At 45.5% G+C, this 24,806-nt stretch overlaps 1 protein-coding gene across 1 annotated transcript in view; it reads left to right on the top strand.

The window, feature by feature from the left end:
• Positions 1 to 24,806, top strand: part of DIP2B (disco interacting protein 2 homolog B) — a 738,038-nt gene that overhangs the window by 358,785 nt on the left and 354,447 nt on the right. Inside the window, exons 10-11 of the mRNA XM_069230866.1 lie at positions 4,604 to 4,714; positions 7,721 to 7,844. Of these exons, the coding sequence (XP_069086967.1) occupies positions 4,604 to 4,714; positions 7,721 to 7,844 (235 nt within the window). The remainder of the gene's footprint in view (positions 1 to 4,603; positions 4,715 to 7,720; positions 7,845 to 24,806) is intronic.

Raw genomic sequence — 24,806 nt, 5'->3', positions numbered from 1 at the left:
ACAGGGACCCTGTGAATGCACAAGTGAGGGTGGATACAAATATACTCCCCTTGGACCCAGCTTACATACAGGGTCAACTCCCACCAGACTCATTGGTTGTGCACACTGCACATAAGCAAGCTAGTGGCCAAGGTACCGGTGATGCCTTACCGCCAGACAAGAATAGTAAGATCGGCACAGCTAGCAAGCGAGTGGCCACTCATTCCACAACCCAGTGGTGCATTGCCAACTCGGCCAGCTTAATCTCCAGATAATATGGGGCCCAGTAGGTTACGATGGGGGGACATGCTAAAACACCTCCCGGATCAGTATAACAGTTGCAGAAGACCAGACTATCTCTAATAGCGCTATTAGGTGTGCTCTGGATATGGCTGACATCTCCTCCAGAGGTATTAACTCTAGCATCCTCATTCGCTGTAATTTGTGGCTTTAAGCCTGAAGTCCAGCAGCACCTGATCACCCTGCCATTTGATGGGGAACACCTCTTTCGGCAACAGGTTGATCAGATGTTAACGAAAATAAAAATAAAAGGCACAGCTAAGGCATTGGGAGCTCTTCACTCCTTATCGCCACATGGATCTTTTTGTAGGGCCCAATTTCGCATAGTGCCAGAACCACCTCCCCAGAGGCTTCCACCTTCTATCAGAGGCAAAAGCAACATGAGGTTAATTTAGGGGTGCTTGTTGAGGTAATAAGTCCAGGGGCAGAGGGGGTGCGGCAAAGGAAGCCACTTCTAGCAAACAGTGACACTCTCTCCCTTCCCCATACAACACACCTATCAAGGGATAACTGCAGGGGTTCCTCACATGCGGACAATTACCTCAGATCAGTTGGTCCTTTCTATTGCAGAGCACGGGTATTGCCTGGAACTCATTGCTCCACCACCAACCACTCCATAGCCCTACTCCCCACATGCAAACACTCCCAATCACAGAACATTAGCACCTCCTACACGAGAAAGTATAAGTGCTCTTAATTAAATTGGCCATAGAACCACTGCTACCACATCACTGTGGCAAATTAGTGTACTTCCTGCACTTATTTGGCTCCAAGAAAGATGGGACCATTCTCAACCTCAGGCCCCTCAACAACATCTTGTCGGAGCACTTCCACATGGTAATGCTCTAGGATGTCATTCCTCTGCTTTACCAAGGGGACTTCATGACCAGTCTTGACGTGAAGGATGCCTATTTCCACATGCACAGCCATCCTTGCTGTTGCTACCTCAGGTTTGTGGTAGGTGGACAGAATTTCCAGTTCAAGTTTCTGCCCTTTGGAGTAACTACAGCCCCCAGAGTCTTTGCAAAATGTCCTTCTGTGGTAGCCGCTCATCTCCAGAGGTGTGGCATCCAGATCTTCCCTTATCTTGACAACTGGCTGATAAGGAGTGCAAGCAGGTAGCAGTGCTCTACCCACACCCAGATCACCTTAGATCTTTTACACGAGCTAGTTTTCACCATGATTCTGGTAAAGTCCTACTTCTACCCTCTGTAAATAAATCCCTTCCTAAGGGCAGTTCTCAGTTCCGTCACTGTGAAAGCTTATCCCAACCCTGCTTAGGATCAAGCTTTACAACTTCTACTTCTTTTTCAGCCAAATTGCACCTTACAGTCGGAACAGTATTGCGCCTCCTCAGTTTGATGGCTTCTTGCATAACTGCCATATGCGTCCACTTCAAGAATGCCTTGTGGCACAGTGGTCAGAAGTGGAGGATCTATGTAAAAATCTAGTCTTGATTTGGACCAGCACCCATCGTTGTTTGCAGTAGTGAAACAGCAACAACCTGTTGCAGGCAGGCCCTTTCTTGACACAGTTCCCCAAATGACTATTACCACAGACATCTCTCTCTCTTGGTCTGGGGTGCATCTACAGGATATGACCATTCAGGGTTTGTGGACTCCCCTTCATCAGTGCTTCCACGTGAGTTACCCCGAGTTATTAGCAGTCAAATTAGCTCTCAAGGCTTTCTTTTGTCAGGTACATCACAATTTAGTCCCGGTCAGAACAGACAACATGACTGCCATATACTACCTTCAGAACCAAAGAGGTACGCACTCTCCCTAAGTTTTCATGTTAGCAGAGAGCATTTGGTGTTGGGTTATTCACAAGTAGTACATCCTTTTGTGCAGTAGCTTCATGGCGTGGACAACTGTTTTGCAGACCTGCTCAGCAAGATAAGGCAATAAGTCAGAATCGGAACACCGCCTGCAAGTCCTACTCTCATACTTCCAGCATTCGAGGTTCCCCGCCGTGGATCTGTATGCAACCTAAAACGCCAAATGCCCAAGCTTTGCCTACAGGTTTCAACATCCACAGTCCATGGGTAATGCATTACGGATGAACTGGTCAGGGATATTTACTTTTGCTTTTCCACCAATCCCACTACTTCTGTATGTGGTTTGGAGGCTACAGCAAACATCTCTCATTGTGGTGTCTCCCACGTGGACCAGACTACCGGAATTCACAACCCTCATGGAGTTGTCTGTGGTCCCCCCTCAAGAGGCTGCCCAACCATCCAGACCTTCTCACTTCATACCAGGGCATGGTCAGGCACCCGAACCCCAATGCGCTCAAGCCTGGGATTTGGCTCTGAAGGTCCTAGAGTTTGTTTTCCTCAGTTTACCTTCGGAATGTATGTCCATCTCAAAGAGAGGCTTGCTATGTGGCGAAGTGAAAGTGGTTCATTCAGTGCTGCCTGTCCAAACATATTGATCCATTAAATCCAGCAGTGCAAAACATGGTTTACTACTTGTTTAATTTACAATGCATCAGTCTGGTTCACACATCCATTCATATACATTTGGCTGCTATTGCAGTTTACCTATAGAACAGGGAAAACTCTTCACTATTCAGAGTCCCTGTCATTAAAGGCTTTATGGAAGGATTCAAAAGAGTTATCCCCTGGCCTTGTCTGGAATCTAAATGGAGCCCTCACTATACTCATGCCTCCCTCACACACACACACACACACACATTGACCTTCTTCATCCTTCTTGTCTCCAGTTTCTATCTTGGAAAGCTGCACTTCTAGTCGCAGTCACTTCCCTAAGGCATGTAAGTGAGCTCCACGCTCTCACTTTGGGAAGTGAACTATTTTTCCAATTTCATAATGACAAACTTCTCTTCAGAATAAACCCAGTTACTGCCTAGTGTGGTCTCTCATTTCCACCTCAACCAGACAGTTAAGCTCTCACGTTTTATTCTCACACCCTGACTAAGTAGACACTACTACAACAATAGGGCAGAATAATTTAAATCAGACACAACAACTATTTGTCACTTGTACTAAACCACACAAAAGTAGAGCCATTTCAAAAGCAGGGGTAGCTTGATGGCTAGTCAAGTTCATTCACAATTGCAACGCCAAGGCCAAAAGACATCTCCCTACTCCACCAAGGATGCGTTATACTTTCAAGAAGGTAGCCTCTATGGTTTTTCTGGGTAATATCCCAGTAGCTGATATATGTAAGTGAGCTACTTAGTCCACCACACACATATTCACCAAGCCCTACTCTGTGGATCTTATAGCATGCCAACAAGCTCAAGTTGGCCAGGCTGTACTACGTACACTTTTTCAATCATCTGCAACATCCTCTGGCTAACCACAGCTTATGACAGAACTGCTTTAACATCTGTGCAGACCACGTTAATCTACAGCTACACATGCTACAAATGGAGAATGTTACCCTGTAAACATCTGTTCATTGCATATAGTGCTGTAGATTCACATGTGCCCACCCTCCTTCCCAGAAGCCTTTGTTTGTTGCTGATGATTTTCTTTTCTGTATTTCCTTGCATGGCCATCTTCTGTCACTTCTGTGCTCCATTTCTATCCTCACCCGCTACAAGTGAATACAATCAAACAATGGAGCTGATGCACACTACCAGTCATAGGAGTCACTATACCTTGTGAGGCAAAAGACTTCTTTGAAGGAGAACAAGATGCGCACGTCCAAGCCCAACACTATATGGAAGGAGTATGCAGAACATGTAGATCTACAGCACTAGATGCCACGAATAGATGTTTACAGGATAAGTAACATTTTCCTCATGATTGTTTGCTTCCTCAGGCCCCATACCGCATCCGGAGACCTCTTAGCTTGCAGACACCTGGACAATTCCTCCAGTCATACTGCACAGCCTCATGCCATGTCTAATTAACTTCAAATCACTCTGCCCGATACTTAACTCACTCAAAACACCAGAGTGCGGTGGAATTGTTGTAACTTGCGGTTGCCTGCATTGAACAAGACTGGTAATGCGAGGCTGCACAATTGACTAATAGTTTATTTAAAAACACCTGTAATTTGGGCTAAAATTATAGCTTTTAATTTACAGAAAACCTCAGAATTAGTTTCCCACTAATAGTAGGGAGTTATAAACTTTTGACGTATCTTAAGCACTAAATGTGATAATTAGCGGTAAAGACATGTTCCAAAGGCATCATGTTGGAGGCTGCATATAGCAACCTACGGTTGGGTTTTTCCAGATTATTATTTTTTCAAAAACAAGTGAAATTGGTGTTGTGATTTAAGTTAGGACTATGTATATCTTTCAGTAGATTTATCTTCATGTTCACTGTATTTTTCTGATGTTATTTTAGGTGGCGCTGGTATATCCTAACAGTGACCCAGTCATGTTTATGGTGGCTTTCTATGGATGTTTGCTGGCCGAAGTCATCCCTGTTCCAATAGAGGTACCTCTTACTAGAAAGGTAATGCCCATTGTATAGAATGTCATTTGCTGGTGAAGGAAGAGTACCAGAACATGCCGACAACAACCTTTTGTCTAACGTTAATTTTGAAGCTGGTTGACCTGTGCTGATTAAACCAAATTAAAGACTTTAAATGTACGTGTCCGTTCGACAGATTTCCATTCATAGTGGCATATGTTGATGGCAGTCAGCGAAATATAAGGTGGTAAAAACTTCGTTAATTGCAATTCCAGCAGACAAACCAAGCCATTTCAACAAGAAAAGCTCATGTGAGGGAGAGAAATCTAAACTTTATGGGGAGGACAAGTACTTGATCAAATGGCACTCTGGCAGCAGAGTTATGTTTAGAGAATAATAACAAGTCCTATCCAGCTTTAGTAGCTTTCAGAGGCACACACACCCGCCTTCTGCTTTCAATCATCTCTCTATAAAATGTTATTCTGCATTTCAAAAGTCTAAGCCGAAAAGATCAGCCCCATAATTTATATCAGAATTGCTTTTCTTGGGTTGATTTGGTTTCATTATTGATCAGACATATTTTAAAATGTTTGAATTTTGCATCCGACATTAGGCAAATTGGTCAAGGTTAATTGTTTTAGATACCTGCAAACCACAGGTCCCGTGGGCTCCATGTCTTGCTTTACTTTTTTTGCTTTCTTTCTTAATCCTTGCATTTCAGCTTAAAGCCTTACATTTATCTTCCACGTCTCCTCAGAATGCTGCTATCGTTTCTTCCATATGATTCCATGCCACAGGCTGCAGCTGCTAGGCATATTGTTGCAGAATTTCTTCATAGGACATTGGCTCTAAGCGATGCTCACCGTCTGTCCTTTTTGGGACGTAACAGAGATGCTGGTTATACAAACTAAAAACTTTCTTTCAATGGCTGCTACTTTGTCAGTAAAAGTTTTAGACTGGCCTCAGAAGTTACTGATGAGGTTTTGACTGTCATCATTTGGGAATTATTGCAGCCCTGCATAACTCCTCGCAAGGTTTGCATTTTACTTTTATCTTCATTGATTTTTTAGATATTATGTAGGATGATTTGCTAGAAGTCTGCGTTCTTTCACATGGCCAAACATTCATTGCCTAGCTGTCACAAGGCACCTTCATTTTCACTGATGTTCATAAACGATCTTCATCCTCATTTCAGCTCAACTCTTTAGTGAAATGCTTTATTGATGTCTTCAGTATAGTGGCTACCTCTTGTGTCGTCTAGTATCAGCTTTCTTCTAGTTCCTCTTTGTAGATGTAAGTCATTCTCTATGAAATGTAAAGACTGGCAGTGTGGGTCATCTATATGTTCAAGGGTACCATGGCTGGATTGGCCTTGCCAATTAACAAGTGAGTACTAATCAGTGTCCCTCAATTATTCATAAAGACCTGTGAATAAACAATTGATACATTTCAACATCAAAGTTAATCATGGTTGATTATTTTGCATAATAAGATTTTCAAAGTATAGTTTAATAAGATTCCAGTTAACTAAAATTCCTGGTAATATTTCCATCAGGCTGTGAAACCTGACATTAATCTGTGTTCAATTTTAAAGGTGCTTGGTCATTATTGTAAGGCCTGGCTAGTGAAGAAAATCATCAGTCTTACGTGGCACAAAGAAAAGAGTTTTCAATGGTTAAGTAGTAAACCTCAATATAAAAAATTCAGATGGTATTTATCTTGTTGGTTTTGTCTGAGTAAGGGCTGCTTCTAAGAGAGAATGCCTTCTCAGAACACTTCGATTTTTTTCATGAGGGTTTGCACCATTTTCTTAAATTAACCATTTTCCCATCCATTTGTTCTGTATTTGGATAGTAGAATGATTTAAGTGAGAGCATAATACAAACTAAGTTATAGTATTCCTTTGGTCTTTCAGCTACTTCATTTTATTTTTCCAATCTTGGCCCAATTCATTGATTATTGGGGTTGTCCAGTCCGAAAACAAGCTCCATGTCTACTGGCTTCTGTTCTACAACCTTTCCTGCTTTGTCACCCAGTCCCTGTCTCATGATCTTTTGTATTGTCACCTCCTTAGCTGGGTCCTGGAGACTGTGTATGTTTCATTTACTGTGGAACCTGTCATCATTTTATCAACTCTTCCTGGTTTCACTGCTGTTTTCTGTGAAGTAGTGTTTGTAAGTTCCAACCCAAATATTCTAGTCTATCCTTATGCTGTCCCTTGAGATGGCTATGTGTGCCATGTCTAAATTGTAGCTAGTAGCTTATATGAACCCCAATAAACAGACTATTCTACTTTCCTCCTGTCCTCGTCACCTTGTAGAGAGCAACTTAGATAAAACATTTGATACTGCAAAGTAAACCAACTGAAATTCCTGCCTTGATTGACATAAAACATGTGGCCGAAGTGATAGCAAGGAAAAGAAAAGTCACAAAAATCTTTGCAGGAGCCCTACGCACAAGGAGGCAATAAGAGGAACAAATCGATCTCAGCTGTAAGTGTGCAGCACATGACTGTTGTAATTATGGTTATGGCAAACTGCCTCTGTGTTATGTTGAGTAACATACAAAAAGGAGGCTAAAACATCAGTAATACTGTGGAGTAGACCCAAGCGTCTCCCATGGTGAAAAAGCCACAGTTGCAAATTTAGGACAAATTCTGTTTTTCTTTTCCTATGGAACCTACAGCATGGTTTCTCAAGTGAGAATTTGCATAACCACAAATTTTGTTTGTGATTTGATTTGGGTGTGAAAGTCCCTTGTAAGGGGAGTATAGATCTCTGTGCTAAAGATGTATTTGTTGCACATTCTTTAGGATGAAACGGATGATGTGATTCATTGGTTCATAATGTCAGTTGGAATTGTGTGTTTCGTAAGTCACTTTTTGGGTTGCATATTCACTTGACCAGGATAGTCCCCCAAGTCCTTATCTGTTAAGCACTCAGGAGCTCCCCATTATTGATTTGGATATGGCTTTCAAAGGTTTACATCTAATTAACCTGAACAGTTAGTACATAACTTAAACCCTGACAACTTCTTCTTTACACACAGGATGCAGGTGGCCAGCAGATCGGGTTCCTGCTAGGGAGTTGTGGCATCGCCTTGGCACTTACCAGTGAAGTCTGCTTGAAGGGACTTCCTAAGACTCAAAATGGAGAGATTGTTCAGTTCAAAGGTTAGTTAACTCTGAATTAGTGGTTGAAAGCTGTTCTGGTAGTGCTTGGTGCTCTTTTGCATGGGTTCTAATTCTAACAATACATTAAACTCCTTGCGTGAGATTCATTAAGATACATAATGGCCTTGCCTGTTTTTGAGTAGCTATAAGCGCAGAAAATGGTCCTTGATTCAAAACAAAGATCAAAGCCTCTCCATTGGGAAGCTAATTTTGTTCCTTTTTTTTAATGTCAGCAGGAAGAACGATCCCTCAACGATACTTCTGTAGCATGTACAATAAAAAAGGATGCACAATAAAAGTAAAAAAAACATATAGATGTAAGCTTTTTTCTCCAAGCATACTTTTTAAACTTAGTAGAAATCTTTGAATCTTCGTGGCACTGGACCTTTTTATTATTGCCATCATACAAAGCACTAGAAATATGTTGGAGTCTAAAATGAAGGTGGTTCAACTTGTTCACATATTTGTTAGAATGTTTTTGTAAGTGGAATCTTTTGGGGTACCAGGGCCAGGTTAAATCACTGTTTCCACTTCCATCTGCAGAGTGGCCCCGCCCGTAACACATTACTACAAATGTTCACTTCACCTTTTGCCCAGCCAGGGCTGTTTGTGATTGTCATACTGTTTACACAGATAGTAGTTTTTCTCTTTTGAATCCCACCTATTTACTTAAATAATCCTGCCCCACAAGAATCAAAGCTGTGAAAAAATGTTCATGCTCTGAATAGTGCAAACAACTATCAGTAGTTACACGTACCGGCTAATCATTGCCCACCTTTTTCATCCCCACATGTATATTGTGGGGTAGTTTTTTAACTTGGGACGCGAGATCCAAGCCTGACTGACACCCCAAAGTTGCATCCATCGCAAGTAGGCAATGTGGAATCTGTATGAAGCGCTCTGGCTGCAGAAGGTGCCGAAATAACTTTTGTTTAGACTCTAAGGATACCTTCATGGGTATACTGTGATTCTAGTAATTTTAGTCTGTGCTGAAATTTTGGAATGCAGGGTGTTGATAGATCAGGTTGGGGTGGTGTCAGTCATATTTGACTAAATGGGTTGTATTGCCGCCCTCCTGTCCTCCCCCTCCCCCCCCCCCCCCCCCCCCCTTTGGAAGTACAAGACATAGTTAGTCCCTAGATTACCTTGGTAGAAGGAAAACTAAATGTTCAGTGGCATGTTTGGCTGTAGATACACATGCTTTGCATAAGTCTGCCATCTAGTGTTGGGCTCGGAGTGTTACAAGCTGTTTTTCTTCAACGAAGGTTTTCGAGTCACGAGATCGAGTGACTCCTCTCGGTGATAGTGCGCATGGGCATCGAGTCCTTTGTTAGATTGTTTTCTCTCCGCCGTCTGGTTAGGACTTGTTTCCTCTCACTCCGGTAGATCTCGGTTCTGTCTCTTTCGAACTTTCCTTTCCGTCTTTCTTTTGACAATGGTATAGTATTTCGATCGCATATTTCCACATCCTAATCAATCCGATTTTCAGCATTGGGGTTGGCTCAACGCCCTTGGGTGCATTGACGCCCTTCTTGGGCCTACTCTGTTCAGTACTTCCGAAAAATGCTGAGCTGATGGAACAAACTCAGATTAGGTTCTGTCCTCGATGCCACGCCAAGTTCCCGCACACAGGTCAACACTTACTGTGTAACTTCTCTGGAACATAAAGAACAGACCTGCAACTTGCTTATAGGTCTTTTCGATTGAAGACGATTCTCTGAGACTGAAGAGTGTGTCGGTTTGAGTTTGGCGGTGAAAACACCAGACAACACTCCCAACATCTTTGGAGAGGAACACGCACAAGAGGAAATTGGACATCAGGCAGCCTCTCGATCCGAGTTTCCGACTCAGATGAAGATTCTGACAGTGACAGCCAATCGATTCCAGTAGTGCAGGTAGTGAGTACAACAGCCCCATCTTTGCACATAAAGATGTCAAAAAAGACTTCCAAGGTGGTCATCAGTCCACTACTGCCTTCATGCCATGGTATGATCCAAAAATTATGTTCGGATTCCCCACCCTCTGGTTCGACCAGACCAAGGTGTCTTCGGCACCTACCAAAGACTGAGCAGCATCTCAATCAGTATCTGGATCGAGTCGGGCTTTTGATTCAAGCACTTCAGCTTTGAAAAAGCAGGCTTTACTATCCGATTCGGAGTTGACACATTCCATCCGAAAAAAGGCTTCAGTGCTGAAAATTTCAGAATCTAAAGCTATGGTTACCAAACAATCCACAATTTCAGCTGAAGGGACTTCGCCAGTGGAACCCATTTTGGAATTCATGGATGCTCGTCTGCACAAAGTTCATATGCAGAAAGGAACAGAGAAAAAAATTGCTGCTCTACCTGTTCCAATTAAAAGGAGACTTACCTTTCAGAAAACATTGGACACTGCTCCTTCTTCTAAATAAGTCTCCAAGGATAAAGACAAGGCTTCAGGTTAACCGCAATCTCCTACATCTTTCATAGTCACAATTCTCTCCACAAGGGTCATCATCACCTCATAGAGATGACTTAGGTGATATTCCGTAAGATATAGATCCATGGGATTTATATGATCCAGATCCTCCACTCCCAAATGACCCTGATTTATATGCAGCAAGGCCTTCACCTCCTGAGGATACAACAGCACACAACCACGTTATTTCAAGGGCAGCAGCATATGATAATGTGCATATGTACACTGACCCTATTGAAGAGGATTTTCTCTTTGATACTTTAGTCAACACCCATAAAGAGAGTCAGTTCCTACCGATGCTGCCAGGTATGCTTAGACATGCCACACAGATATTCAAAGAACCTGTCAGTTCAAGAGTGATTACACCAAGGGTTGACAAGAAATACAAAGCTGCACCCTCAGATCCAACATTTATAAAATCACAACTGCCATCAGATTCTTTAGTTGTAAGTGCGGTACGGAAGCATGCTAAATAGTCAGTCCACAGGAGACGCTCCTCCTCCTGATAAGGAGAGCAAAAACTGGACGCAGCGGGCAAAGGGGTAGCTGGTGAAGCTGCAAATTACCGGAGAATTGCAAATTCTCAGGCAGTCCTAGCAAGGTATGACAGGGCCCACTGGGACGAAACGGAGAAACTGCTCCATTATCTACCACAAGAAACATAGAAAAGAGGTCAGGATGTCGTCTCAGAAGGGCAGGCCATCACAAACAATTAAATCAGATGCGCCATTGATGCAACGGTTACAGCAAAACATGGTGTAAACACCAGTGGTCTTATAAGAAGGTATATTTGGTTGACGTAATAAGGCCTCAAGCCAGAAATATAACAGGCAGTTCTCAACATGCCTTTCGATAAAGAACACTTATTTGGCCCAGAGGTTGATACCACTAGTGACAAACTAAAAAAAGACTCAAACAGCTAAAACTATGGGGGCCTTAATAACTATTCCAACTTGAGGTACTTTTCGTAGGCCACAATTTAGAGGAGGTTTCAAGCCATTATCTAATGAGCCTTCCAACTCCCAAACCAAACAAGGAACACATTTTTACAAATTAAGGTTCTCTTGGAGGCTCTTACAGGGACCCAAATAATAGAAGCAGAGGTGAGGCGTCCACCTCTAGAGGTTCTACCTCAAATACAAGATAGTGACTTCTTACAAATCCCACAGCACACACCTCTCCAGTGGGGGGGAAGACTAGCAAATTTCTCTCCCCAATGGTCCAGTATAACCACAGATCAATAGGGTTTTATCAATTATCCAACATAGGTATTGCCTATAACTCATTTTTACTCCACCAAATATGTCCCCTTGTGTTCACAAACTGTCACACAATCACCTAATTCTCTTAAAAGAAGATATAATACCTTCTTCTCAAAGGGGCAATAGAACCAGTTCCCCTATCTTAACAAAGGTTAGTATATTCCCTATACTTCCTGATACAAAAGAAAGACAGCTCATTAAGACCAATTCTGGACCTCAGACCTCTCAATCTTTATAAACTTTCAGAGCATTTTCATAGTATCACTTTGCACAATATTTTTCCCCGATTAGAGCAAAAAGACTACATGACAGCATTAGATCTCAAAGAAGCTTATTTCCACATTCCCATACATCCAGCTCATCACAAATATCTCTGATTTGTCATTGTGGGAAAATATTATCAATTCAAGGTTCTTCGGGGTAACAACCGCTCCCAGGGTATTCACAAAATGCTTAGCAGTAGTAGCTGAATTCCTCAGAAGACAACATATTCACATTTTCCCATACTTGGACAATTGACTATTGTAGGAAGTTGGCTCTGTATATACTATTTCAAAGTAAGAAATAGTGTGCACAGAGTCCAAGGGTGTCCTTTAGAGGTAAGGTAGTGGCAAAAGTAGATAATTCTAATGCTCTATTTTGTGTTAGTGTGGTCGAGCAGTAGGCTTATCAGAGGTAGTGTTAAGCATTTGTTGTACAAACACAGGCAATAAATGAGGAACACACACTCAAAGACTTATTCCAGGCCAATAGATTTTTATATTGAAAAATATCTTTTCTTAGTTTATTTTAAGAACCACAGGTTCAAGATTTACATTAAACACCTTAATTGTAAGGTACTTCACTTAGATACTTTAGGAACTTTGAATGAAAACAGTATCATGTACAGTCTTTGTAAAAATGGCAATAAGCTATTTTCAAATTGGACACAGTGCAAAAATCAACAGTTCCTTGGGGAGGTAAGTAAAGGTTTGATTAGGAGGTAAGTAAAACACTTACAAGTCTCAGTCCTGGGGCATAGGCAGCCCACCGTTGGGGGTTCAAGGCAACCCCCAAAGTTACCACATCAGCAGCTCAGGGCCGGTCCGGTGCAGAGGCCAAAGAGGTGCCCAAAACACATAGGTGCCTATGGAGAACAGCGGTGCTCCGGTTCCAGTCTGCCAGCAGGTAAGTACCTGCGTCCTCGGGGGCAGACCAGGTTTTTTTTGTAGAGAACTGGGGGGGGGTTGGGGGGACGACACAAGTATTAACACAAAACACACCCTCACCGGCACAGGGGCGGCCGGGTGCAGTGTGCAAAGCAGGCATCGGGTTTCAGGTAGGAAACAATGGAGGGACATGGAGGTCACTCTAGAAGTGCAGGCTGGCACGGGGGGGGGGGCTTCTCGGGACAGCCACCACCTGGGCTAGGCAGAGGGTCGCCTGGGGGTCACTCCTGCATCGAAGTTCGGCTCCTTCAGGTCCCGGGGGCTGCGGGTGCAGTATTGGTTCCAGGCGTCGGGTCCCTTGTTACAGGCAGTCGCGATCAGGGGGAGCCTCTGGATTCTCTCTGCAGGCGTCGCTGTGGGGGCTCAGGTGGGTCGTCTCTGGTTACTCACGGACCCGCAGTCGCTGGGGAGTCCTCCCTAAGGTGTTGGTTTTCTGCAGGTCGAGGGGAGGCGTCGGGTTCAGAGTGTAGAGTCTCACGCTTCCGGCGGGAAACGTGAAGTCTTTGGAAGTTGCTTCTTTGTTGCAAATAAGTAGCTGGTTTTGAACAGGGCCGCTGTTCACAGGAGTTTCTTGGTCCTGTAGTCCAGGGCAGTCCTCTGAGGCTTCAGAGGTCGCTGGTCCCTGTCGGATGCATCACTGGAGCAGGTTTTCGAAGTTGAAGACAGGCTGGTAGGCCTGGGGCCAAATCAGTTGTTGTCTTCCTCCTTCCCTGCAGGCTTGTAGGTCAGCAGTCCTTCTTTCTTCAGGTTGCAGGAATCTGATTTCCTGGGTTCTGGGGTGCCCCTAAATATTGAATTTAGGGGTGTGTTTAGGTCTGGAAGGGCAGTAGCCAATGACTACTGGCCTTGAGGGTGGCTACACCCTCTTTGTGCCTCCTCCCTGTGGGGAGGGGGGCACATTCCTAATCCTATTGGGGGAATCCTCCAAACTCAAGATGGAGGATTTCTCAAGGCAGGGGTCACCTTAGCGGCTGTCCTGACTGGTGGGTGACTCATTCTTGTTTTTCTCATTATCTCCTCTGGACTTGCCGCCAAAAGTGGGGGCTGTGTCCGGGGGGGGGGGGGGCATCTCCACTAGCTGGAGAGCCCTGGGGCATTGTAACACGAAGCCTGAACCTTTGAAGCGCACTGCTAGGTGTTAAAGATCCTGCAGGGGGGCTGTGTGAAGCACCTCCACCCAGAGCAGGCTTTGTTTCTGGCCTCAGAGGGCACAAAGACCCTCACCCCAGGGTGTCAGAAACTCGTCTCTCAGCAGCAGGCTGGCACATACCAGTCAGTCATGCACTGAAGGTTTGGGTAAAATACAGGTGGCATCTCGAAGATGCCCTATGTGGGCATTTTTTAATAAATCCAACACTGGCATCAGTGTGGGTTTATTATTCTGAGACGTTTGATAGCAAACTTCCCAGTATTCAGTGGATTCAGCCATTATGGAGCTGTGGAGTTTGTTTCTGACAAACTCCCAGACCATATACTTAATATGGCCACACTGTACTTATAATGTCTAAGAATAGACTTAGACACTGTAGGGGCATGTTGCTCATGCAGCTATGCCCTCACCTGTGGTATAGTGCACCCTGCCTTAGGGCTGTAAGGCCTGCTAGAGGGGTGACTTACCTATGCATCAGGCAGTATTTTGTGGGCATGTCATCCTGGGGGGGGGGGGATGCCATGTCGACTATGCCTTTTTCTCCCCACCAACACACACAATCTACAATGGCAGTGTGCATGTGTTAGGTGAGGGGTCCCTTAGGGTGGCACAACATATGCTGCAGCCCTTAGGGACCTTCCCGGTCACAGGGCCCTTGGTACCACTGGTACCTTTTACAAGGGACTTATCTGTGTGCCAGGGGTGTGCCAATTGTGGAAAAAATGGTACATTTTAGGTGAAAGAACACTGGTGCTGGGGCCTGGTTAGCAGGGTCCCAGCACCCTTCTCATTCAAGTCAGCATTAGTATCAGGCAAAAAGTGGGGGGTAACTGCAACAGGGAGCCAACTATCAAAGCCAATACCATACAACAATGTCAGGAACATACTCAGTTCACAGTAAACCTTCTACACACTCTGGGATTTACATTAAACTTTCTCATATCCCATCTCCAACCCTAACAGATACAGCCTTACCTGGGAGCAACTCTCAGTACTCATTCAGGGTTGGCATATCAAAACCCAGCACAAATTCAAGCTTTCCAAACTCTTCTGTCTCAATTACAGGAGAACCATACTTACACATTTCTAGTGATGCATTGTAAGGAAATGCCTCCTTGGCATGGTTACCCCCTGACTTTTTGCCTTTGCCGATGCCAAGTTATGATTTGAAAGTGTGCTGAGGCCTGCTAACCAGGCCCCAGCGTTCTTTCCCTAGCCTGTACTTTTGTTTCCACAATTGGCCCACCCTGGCATCCAGGTAAGTCCCTTGTAGCTGTTACCCCTGGTACTAAGGGCCCTGATGCCAGGAAAGGTCTCTAAGGGCTGCAGCATGTCTTATGCCACCCTGGGGACCCCTCACTCAGCACACACAAGCTTGCCAGCTTGTGTGTGCTGGTGGGTAGGAAATTACTAAGTCAACATGGCACTCCCCTCAGAGTGCCATGCCAACCTCACACTGCCTATGACATAGGTACGTCACCCCTCTAGCAGGCCTTACAGCCCTAAGGCAGGGTGCACTATACCACAGGTGAGGGCATAGGTGACTAGAAAACATTCTTTGAAGAAAAACAAACAACTTGTAACACTCCAAGCCCAACACTAGATGGCAGAATTATGCAAGGCTTATGAATCTACAGCACTACATGTCACAGACAGATGTTTATTGGGTAAGTAACATTTTCCTTACTTCCTTTTTGGGCACACTGGTTTGGAGTTTGGTGTAAGGTATATGTAGGAAGTTGGCTCTGTATGTACTATTTCAAAGTAAGGAATAGTATGCACAGAGTCCAAGGGTTCCCCTTAGAGGTAAGATAGTGGCAAATAGAGATAATACTAATGCTCTATTTTGTGGTAGTGTGGTCGAGCAGTAGGCTTATCAAAGGAGTAGTGTTAAGCATTTGTTGTACATACACACAGGCAATAAATGAGGAACACACACTCAGACAATTCCCGGCCAATAGGTTTTTGTATAGAAAAATATATTTTCTTAGTTTATTTTAAGAACGACAGGTTCAAATTCTACATGTAATACTTTGCATGAAAGGTATTGCAGGTAAGTACTTTAGGAACTTTGAATAATCACAATAGCATATATACTTTTCAAATAAAACACATATAGCTATTTTAAAACTAGACACAGTGCAATTTTCAACAGTTCCTGGGGGAGGTAAGTATTTGTTAGATTTTGTAGGTAAGTAAACCACCTACAGGGTTCAAGTTTGGGTCCAAGGTAGCCCACCGTTGGGGGTTCAGAGCAACCCCAAAGTTACCACACCAGCAGCTCAGGGCTGGTAAGGTGCAGAGTTCAAAGCGGTGCCCAAAACGCATAGGCTTCAATGGAGAAGGGGGTGCCCCGGTTCCAGTCTGCCAGCAGGTAAGTACCCGCGTCTTCGGAGGGCAGACCAGGGGGGTTTTGTAGGGCACCGGGGGGGACACAAGTTAGCACAGAAAGTACACCCTCAGCAGCACGGGGGCGGCCGGGTGCAGTGTGCAAACACACGTCGGGTTTTCAATTGGAATCAATGGGAGACCAAGGGGTCTCTTCAGCGATGCAGGCAAGGGGGGGCTCCTCGTGGTAGCCACCACCTGGGCAAGGGAGAGGGCCTCCTGGGGGTCACTCCTGCACTGGAGTTCCGATCTTTCAGGTCCTGGGGGCTGCGGGTGCAGAGTCTTTTCCAGGCGTCGGGATCTGGGAGTCAGGCAGTCGCGGTCAGGGGGAGCCTCGGGATTCCCTCTGCAGGCGTCGCTGTGGGGGCTCAGGGGGGACAACTCTGGCTACTCACAGTCTCGTAGTCGCCGGGGAGTCCTCCCTGAAGTGTTGTTTCTCCACAAGTCGAGCCGGGGGCGTCAGGTGCAGAGTAGCAAGTCTCACTCTTCCGGCGGGAAACGCAGTTGTCTTGAAGTTGCTTCTTTGGAAACAAAGTTGCAGTCTTGGGTGAACAGAGCCGCTGTCCTCTGGAGTTTCTTGGTCCTTCTAGAGCAGGGCAGTCCTCTGAGGATTCAGAGGTCGCTGGTCCTGGGGAAAGCGTCGCTGGAGCAGTGTTTTTTTTTTTTTTTTTTTTTTTTTTTTTTTTTTAAGAAGTGGGGAGACAGGCCGGTAGAGCTGGAGCCAAAGCAGTTGGTGTCTCCGTCTTCTCTGCAGGGTTTTTCAGCTCAGCAGTCCTCTTCTTCTTAGGTTGCAGGAATCTGAGTTCCTAGGTTCAGGGGAGCCCCTAAATACAGAATTTAGGGGTGTGTTTAGGTCAGGGAGGGCAGTAGCCAATGGCTACTAGCCCTGAGGGTGGCTACACCCTCTTTGTGCCTCCTCTCAAGGGGAGGGGGTCACATTCCTATCCCTATTGGGGGGATCCTCCATCTGCAAGATGGAGGATTCCTCAAAGTCAGACTCACTTCAGCTCAGGTTGCCTTAGGGGCTGTCCTGACTGGTCAGTGACTCCTCCTTGTTTTTCTCATTATCTCCTCCGGCCTTGCCGCCAAAAGTGGGGCCGTGGCCGGAGGGGGCGGGCAACTCCACTAGCTGGAATGCCCTGTGGTGCTGTAACAAAGGGGGTGAGCCTTTGAGGCTCACCGCCAGGTGTTACAGCTCCTGCAAGGTGGAGGTGATAAGCATCTCCACCCAGTGCAGGCTTTGTTACTAGCCACAGAGTGACAAAGGCACTCTCCCCATGTGGCCAGCAACATGTCTCGAGTGTGGCAGGCTGCTAAAACCAGCCAGCCTACACGGGTAGTTAGTTAAGGTTTCAGGGGGCACCTCTAAGGTGCCCTCTGGGGTGTATTTTACAATAAAATGTACACTGGCATCAGTGTGCATTTATTGTGCTGAGAAGTTTGATACCAAACTTCCCAGTTTTCAGTGTAGCCATTATGGTGCTGTGGAGTTCGTGTTTGACAGACTCCCAGACCATATACTCCTATGGCTACCCTGCACTTACAATGTCTAAGGTTTTGCTTAGACACTGTAGGGGCACAGTGCTCATGCACTGGTGCCCTCACCTATGGTATAGTGGACCCTGCCTTAGGGCTGTAAGGCCTGCTAGAGGGGTGACTTATCTATACTGCATAGGCAGTGTGAGGTTGGCATGGCACCCTGAGGGGAGTGCCATGTCGACGTACTCGTTTTGTCCTCACCAGCACACACAAGCTGGCAAGCAGTGTGTCTGTGCTGAGTGAGGGGTCCCCAGGGTGGCATAAGATATGCTGCAGCCCTTAGAGACCTTCCCTGGCATCAGGGCCCTTGGTACCAGGGGTACCAGTTACAAGGGACTTACCTGGATGCCAGGGTCTGCCAATTGTGTAAACAAAAGTACAGGTTAGGGAAAGAACACTGGTGCTGGGGCCTGGTTAGCAGGCCTCAGCACACTTTCAAATCAAAACATAGCATCAGCAAAGGCAAAAAGTCAGGGGGTAACCATGCCAAGGAGGCATTTCCTTACAGTATATTATGAACTATTGTATTCTTTCCTGTGGAATCAACATTTATTAGTTTATGGCCTGATAGGTCCTCGTCAGTGGACAGAAAATACTGCCTATAAATCTATTTTTTTTTATTAGGGCATATGGGGCGCTTCCCAAAACAAGTATACCCTCACTTGACATTACTGGGGCTATTCTGCTTCCTGACAATGTACTTTTCTCTGGCACTGAATTGAAAAGAGAGGCCCAATGCTAAAGCTGATTCACCATCCCTCTGTAGGATATGAAATCACAACTCTGGTAACTGTTCAAACTGCTTGTCCTCCAGACATTGTAGGCACAAAACGTGTGTGAGCTTCACAATAGGCCTCTTTTAAACGTATTCTTATACGTTGGAGAAGGATGTGAGTGTGCGTATCTAGATAAGACTAACATTTGTTAAGGGGTTTGAAAAATTATTTTATTATTTAGGATGAGTGACTATCCACTTCAAGGAAAAATCACCTCCCTTGTCAGGGTGAACCCTCCAAGTTACTAAATAAACCTGAGCTCAACCTTCTGGTATCTAAGGCATAAAGCAGAACGCAGTCTCTAAAGAATTTATGAAGTACCAAAACTGCATTAAAGGCAAAGTGCAAAATAATAATAATATAAAATCACCTAGAAAAATAGAGTAAAATTAATAAATGGATTGAAAGACAGAAGAATTACAAAAATCCAATAAAGGGAACAGGAGATATGGATTTTTAATGGTTTAAGTTAAAACTGTCAAAAAAATGGTAAGTATCAATGAGAGTCTATAGTCGCAGTAGGCTGGGACTTTGTTTGAAATTTAGGCGGACCATTATGGTGTGCAGTTCGGCTATATGAGCCAGATTTGTCCCATTCAAAGATATTAACTTTTGATTTGGTCTTTTAGCCCCAGTCAACCACACCACACTTCTAAGGCCCCCTGGACCTCAGGGGAGGGCACCTTAGAGACCCTCAAGGTTTCAGGCAGAGGCCAACATCAGAGTCCAGTCCAGATCCATTTGCCACTGGTCATCTTGGTACTTTCAGGAAAAGGCCTCTTTAAGCTTAGCTGCTCTCTGTGGCCACACAGGAGGTTAGCCACCTGACTGTTGGAGTCCACTTCTGTGGCCTGTGTGCAAGAGCCCCAGTCCTTCAGGGCTTCTCTCAATGCAGGGACAGCATGTCCCATCCTCTTCTGATCTTCCGCTGATCCAGAAAGGGTTCTGAAGTGGGTGCCTGGAGGTGCCACATTTATTCCTGGCACCCAGCTAATGGGTGGGGGTGACTCATGGCTTCTCCTCCTCCCCCAACCAATAGGGTAAAAGTTCAGAGAATTACCGCTACCCATTTCTACAGCAGTTTCTGTTTGCCTTACTGCAAACAGGTCAAAATGCCATTACAGGGAATTTTCAAGATGGCAAAGTCTTCAGCCACGCTGAAAGTAGTCTGTGAGGCTGGAAGTGTGTGGGGGTTTCACAGGGAACTCATCAGTGTCCTCCCACATCGAACACTTAAGTTCAGTCTGAAGCAGGTACTCTACCCACAGCTAACCCAGAGGCAGAAGTCTGGTGGGACAAAAACATCATACAGACAGGGGATGCACAAGAATTGTCTATGCATCCTTTTCTCTCCCATTTAAGTGCACCCCTAGTCTTACATGTGGCTCAACAGACCTGTCAGGCAGCATTTTACAGTGTGGTGTCACATGATGCCCACAGCCCTCACTCTGAATGTTATGTTGAGCTCAGGGCAGTCATCACTTTCCAGACAGGTACTCTTGAGCAGCATTTCACATCTAGTTCACACCTTTTCAAGGCTAAGCAGAGGTTGAGAGCTAGCAGAGGCTTATGGTAATTAGCTTTCTGACACTTCAGTCAGGTAAAGAGTAGCTTTCTAAAGTTACTTTTCTTTAATATTTATTAAAACTTTGACCACCTTTCACTTGTATTTTTTAATAACTATTACAAAAATGTGGGTTTATTATTAATTCTAGCTGATCCCATTCCTGAGATACAGTACTGATGTTTAAAGCTGTACTGTTTTATTTTTTTTAATCTTTATTTTTTTTTAATAACTTAGGACCACAGGCCTACCACAGTGACAATAGCTTTTAGGGCCTCGTCAGTATGTTGACATAGTAACATTCATTTTCTACAAATCCCTCTTTTAAATGCCATGTACCTTACCTTGTGTGCTACAAAGCTTATGCATGGGTGACTTAATATTTAAAAGGGAGCTTTGTACCTTTCAAAAATGGTTATTTAAGCAGGTCACATGAGACGTTTTACACTGCAGCAGTGAGGCTGCAGTGGAAGACTGAAAGCCATGTTTTCACTACCAATATAGTGGGTTGCACAATACGTTTTATAGTCCATAAGTGGCATTTTACTTCAAGGCTCTGGGTGAACTTTCTACACCAGCCTTTCCTAAATTGAGTGTAGGCACCCACTTGTGGGTCGCAGGCAATTTTTGGTGGTCGCAAAATTCGTACTCTGTATTTAGGTAATATTTAAAATGATTAGTCCTGTTTGTGCACCAGCGCAAAAGTGCTGAGCATTGTCCCTAATTCCAGTATTAAAACCAATATTCCCAAACAGGACTCATGGTGAACCTTCCAGTATTTGTTGTTGCTGTTTTTTTTTTCTTCACAAACAAAGCCATTTCAACACAGAATGTGGTCACTACATGTGATCTTTCTCAAATATACCACTTATGGATATGGCGTAACGGCCAGAGCTGGCCAGTTTGAGTCCTAGCATTAACTCAACATCTTTTCGATTCTGGGTAAATAGCTTAATCACTACACGTGATCTTACTCAAATATGCTACCTGTGTAAGACTTTCACAAAAAATATGAGAAATATGGATGGGTCCTAAAGGCCAGAGCTGTCAACTTTCAGTCTGGGAAGCCAGGTTTGAGTCCCAGCATTGACTCAACATCTTTTCGATTCAGGGTAAATAGCTTAACATACTGTGGTTATAATAAATTTAATTTGACCTGTGTAATTTAATCTGGTGCTCATTTAAAGTGCGCCAATTCACTTGGACCTTGTATGCGCTATATAAAATTGAAAATATATATATGTTCGTAGTATGTGTGGCTGTAGATACACAAGCTCTGCATACACCTGCCGGCCACTGTTGGTCTTGGATGTTTGCAACTTGTTCTTCTTCAAAAAAGTCTTGAGTCACAAGGTATATTGACTCCTCCTTTAGTCGACTCTACTGCTACATTTTTTTTTTTTCTTCTTACATTGAGTTCTGACATGACAGGTCCGGCTCTGTGTTGAGCGCCTAATAGCGTTACTGCTGGGCCTCATCTACTCCAGTTGTTGTGGAACAATCTTCATGGATCCACAATCCTGCTTCATCATTGTTCAAGGAACTTTGACACCTGTGCTCACTTCTGCAACTATCTGCTGAACATTTTGCCCCCTCATCCCTTGTGCCTTTTCAACGAGAATGCCAGGTCAGTGATGGAAAGGACACATATTCAATACTGCCCCCATTACCACTCCCAAGTTCCTCTGGATTGATCACCGTCAAGTCTGTAGTTTGTCTGTCCCCCGAAGTCGATAAAACCAAAGGCTAGACCTGCTTTATCTTCCAGGCCAAGAATGCCCCTGTGATACTGACGTGAATGGCGTTAGGCCCAGTGAAAGGAATGCAGAGCTGAGATAGACAACACCCCCAACATCTTTAGAGAACATGACGTATAGAAGGAAGCCGGCCCTTCCCAGGACCAGTTGGTACTGTCCAGTTCACCCTCAAAATCCGAGGGGAACAGCAGCAAGATCACGAGGTTCACCAACCCCCTGTAAACTTTGACTATGCTACCTATAGGAAGCTGGGTTCTGGTTTAGTACCGCCCTACAATTCTCTTCCCCGCCCCCCCCCCCACCTCCTCCCCACCCCCAGACCCCACATGTAGGAAGTTGGCTCTGTATGCACTATTTCAAAGTAAGGAATAGTATGCACAGAGTCCAAGTGTTCCCCTTAGAGGTAAGATAGTGGCAAAAAGAGATAATTCTAATGCTCTATTTTGTGGTAGTGTGGTCGAGCAGTAGGCTTATCAGAGGGTAGTGTTAAGCATTTGTTGTACACACACAGGCAATAAATGAGGAACACACACTCAGACAATTCCAGGCCAATAGGTTTTTATATAGAAAAATATATTTTCTTAGTTTATTTTAAGAACCACAGGTTCAAGATTTACAAACAATACTTTAAATGAAAGGTATTTCACTTAGGAACGTTAGGAACTTTGAATTAGCAAAATAGCATATACAGTTTTCACACAAATGGCATATAGCTATTTTAAAACTAGACAGTGCAATTTTCAACAGTTCCTGGGGGAGGTAAGTGTTTGTTAGTTTTGCAGGTAAGTAAACCACCTACGGGGTACAAAATTGGGTCCAAGGTAGCCCACCGTTGGGGGTTCAGGGCAACCCCAAAGTTACCACACCAGCAGCTCAGGGCCGATCAGGTGCAGAGGTCAAAGTGGTGCCCAAAACGTATAGGCTTCAATGGAGAAGGGGGGTGCCCCGGTTCCAGTCTGCCAGCAGGTAAGTACCCGCGTCTTCGGAGGGCAGACCAGGGGGGTTTTGTAGGGCACCGGGGGGGACACCAGTCAGCACAGAAAGTACACCCTCAGCGGCACGGGGGCGGCCGGGTGCAGTGTGCAAACACACGTCGGGTTTGTAATAGGTTTCAATGGGAGACCAAGGGGTCTCTTCAGCGATGCAGGCAAGGGGGGGGCTCCTCGGGTTAGCCACCACCTGGGCAAGGGAGAGGGCCACCTGGGGGTCGCTCCTGCACTGGAGGTCGGATCCTTCAGGTCCTGGGGGCTGCGAGTGCAGAGTCTTTACCAAGCGTCGGGTCTTTGAAGCAGGCAGTCGCGGTCAGGGGGAGCCTCGGGATTCCCTCTGCAGGCATCACTGTGGGGGCTCGGGGGGGGGGGGGTCAACTCTGGTTACTCATGGTCTCGTAGTCACCGGGGAGTCCTCCATGTGGTGTTTGTTCTCCACAAGTCGAGCCGGGGGCGTCGGGTGCAGAGTGCAAAGTCTCACACTTCCGGTGGGAAACGTGTGTTGTTTCAAAGTTGCTTCTTTGTTGCAAAGTTGCAGTCTTTGTAGAACAGAGCCGCTGTCCTCAGGAGTTCTTGGTCCTTCTAGAGGCAGGGTAGTCCTCTGAGGCTTCAGAGGTTGCTGGACCCTGTGGAACGCGTCGCTGGAGCAGTGTCTTTAGAAGTGGGGAGACAGGCCGGTAGAGCTGGGGCCAAAGCAGTTGGTGTCTCCGTCTTCTCTGCAGGTTTTTCAGTTCAGCAGTCCTCTTCTTAGGTTGCAGGAATCTATCTTGCTGTGTTTTGGGAGCCCCTAAATACTCAATTTAGGGGTGTGTTTAGGTCTGGGGGGTTAGTAGCCAATGGCTACTAGCCCTCAGGGTGGCTACACCCTCTTTGTGCCTCCTCCTTGAGGGGAGGGGGGGCACATCCCTAATCCTATTGGGGGAATCCTCCATTTGCAAGAGGGAGGATTTCTAAAAGTCAGAGTCACCTCAGCTCAGGACACCTTAAGGGCTGTCCTGACTGGCCAGTGACTCCTCCCTGTTTTTCTCATTATCTCCTCCGGCCTTGCCGCCAAAAGTGGGGCCGTGGCCGGAGGGGGCGGGCAACTCCACTAGCTGGAGTGCCCTGGGGTGCTGTAACAAAGGGGATGGGCCTTTGAGGCTCACCGCCAGGTGTTACAGTTCCTGCAGGGGGAGGTGAGAAGCACCTCCACCCAGTTCAGGCTTTGTTACTGGCCACAGAGTGACAAAGGCACTCTCCCCATGTGGCCAGCAACATGTCTGGTGTGTGGCAGGCTGCTAAAACTAGTCAGCCCACACTGGTAGTCGGTTAAGGTTTCAGGGGGCACCTCTAAGGTGCCCTCTGGGGTGTATGTTACAATAAAATGTACACTGGTATCAGTGTGCATTTATTGTGCTGAGAAGTTTGATACCAAACTTCACAGTTTTCAGTGTAGCCATTATGGTGCTGTGGAGTTCGTGTATGCCAGACTCCCAGACCATATACTCTTATGGCTACCCTGCACTTACAATGTCTAAGGTTTTGCTTAGACACTGTAGGGGCATAGTGCTCATGCACTTATGCCCTCACCTATGGTATAGTGCACCCTGCCTTAGGGCTGTAAGGCCTGCTAGAGGGGTGACTTATCTATACCTATAGGCAGTCTGAGGTTGGCATGGCACCCTGAGGGGAGTGCTATGTCGACTTAGTCTTTTTATCCCCACTAGCACACACAAGCTGGCAAGCAGTGTGTCTGTGCTGAGTGAGGGGTCCCCAGGGTGGCATAAGACATGCTGCAGCCCTTAGAGACCTTCCCTGGCATCAGGGCCCTTGTTACCCGGGGTACCAGTTACAAGGGACTTACCTGGATGCCAGGGTGTGCCAATTGTGAAA

Source organism: Pleurodeles waltl, chromosome 4_2, assembly GCF_031143425.1.
Source record: "Pleurodeles waltl isolate 20211129_DDA chromosome 4_2, aPleWal1.hap1.20221129, whole genome shotgun sequence".
In the NCBI taxonomy this organism is placed as follows: Eukaryota; Metazoa; Chordata; class Amphibia; order Caudata; family Salamandridae; genus Pleurodeles; species Pleurodeles waltl.
This window is presented reverse-complemented; position numbering and strand designations above follow the sequence as displayed.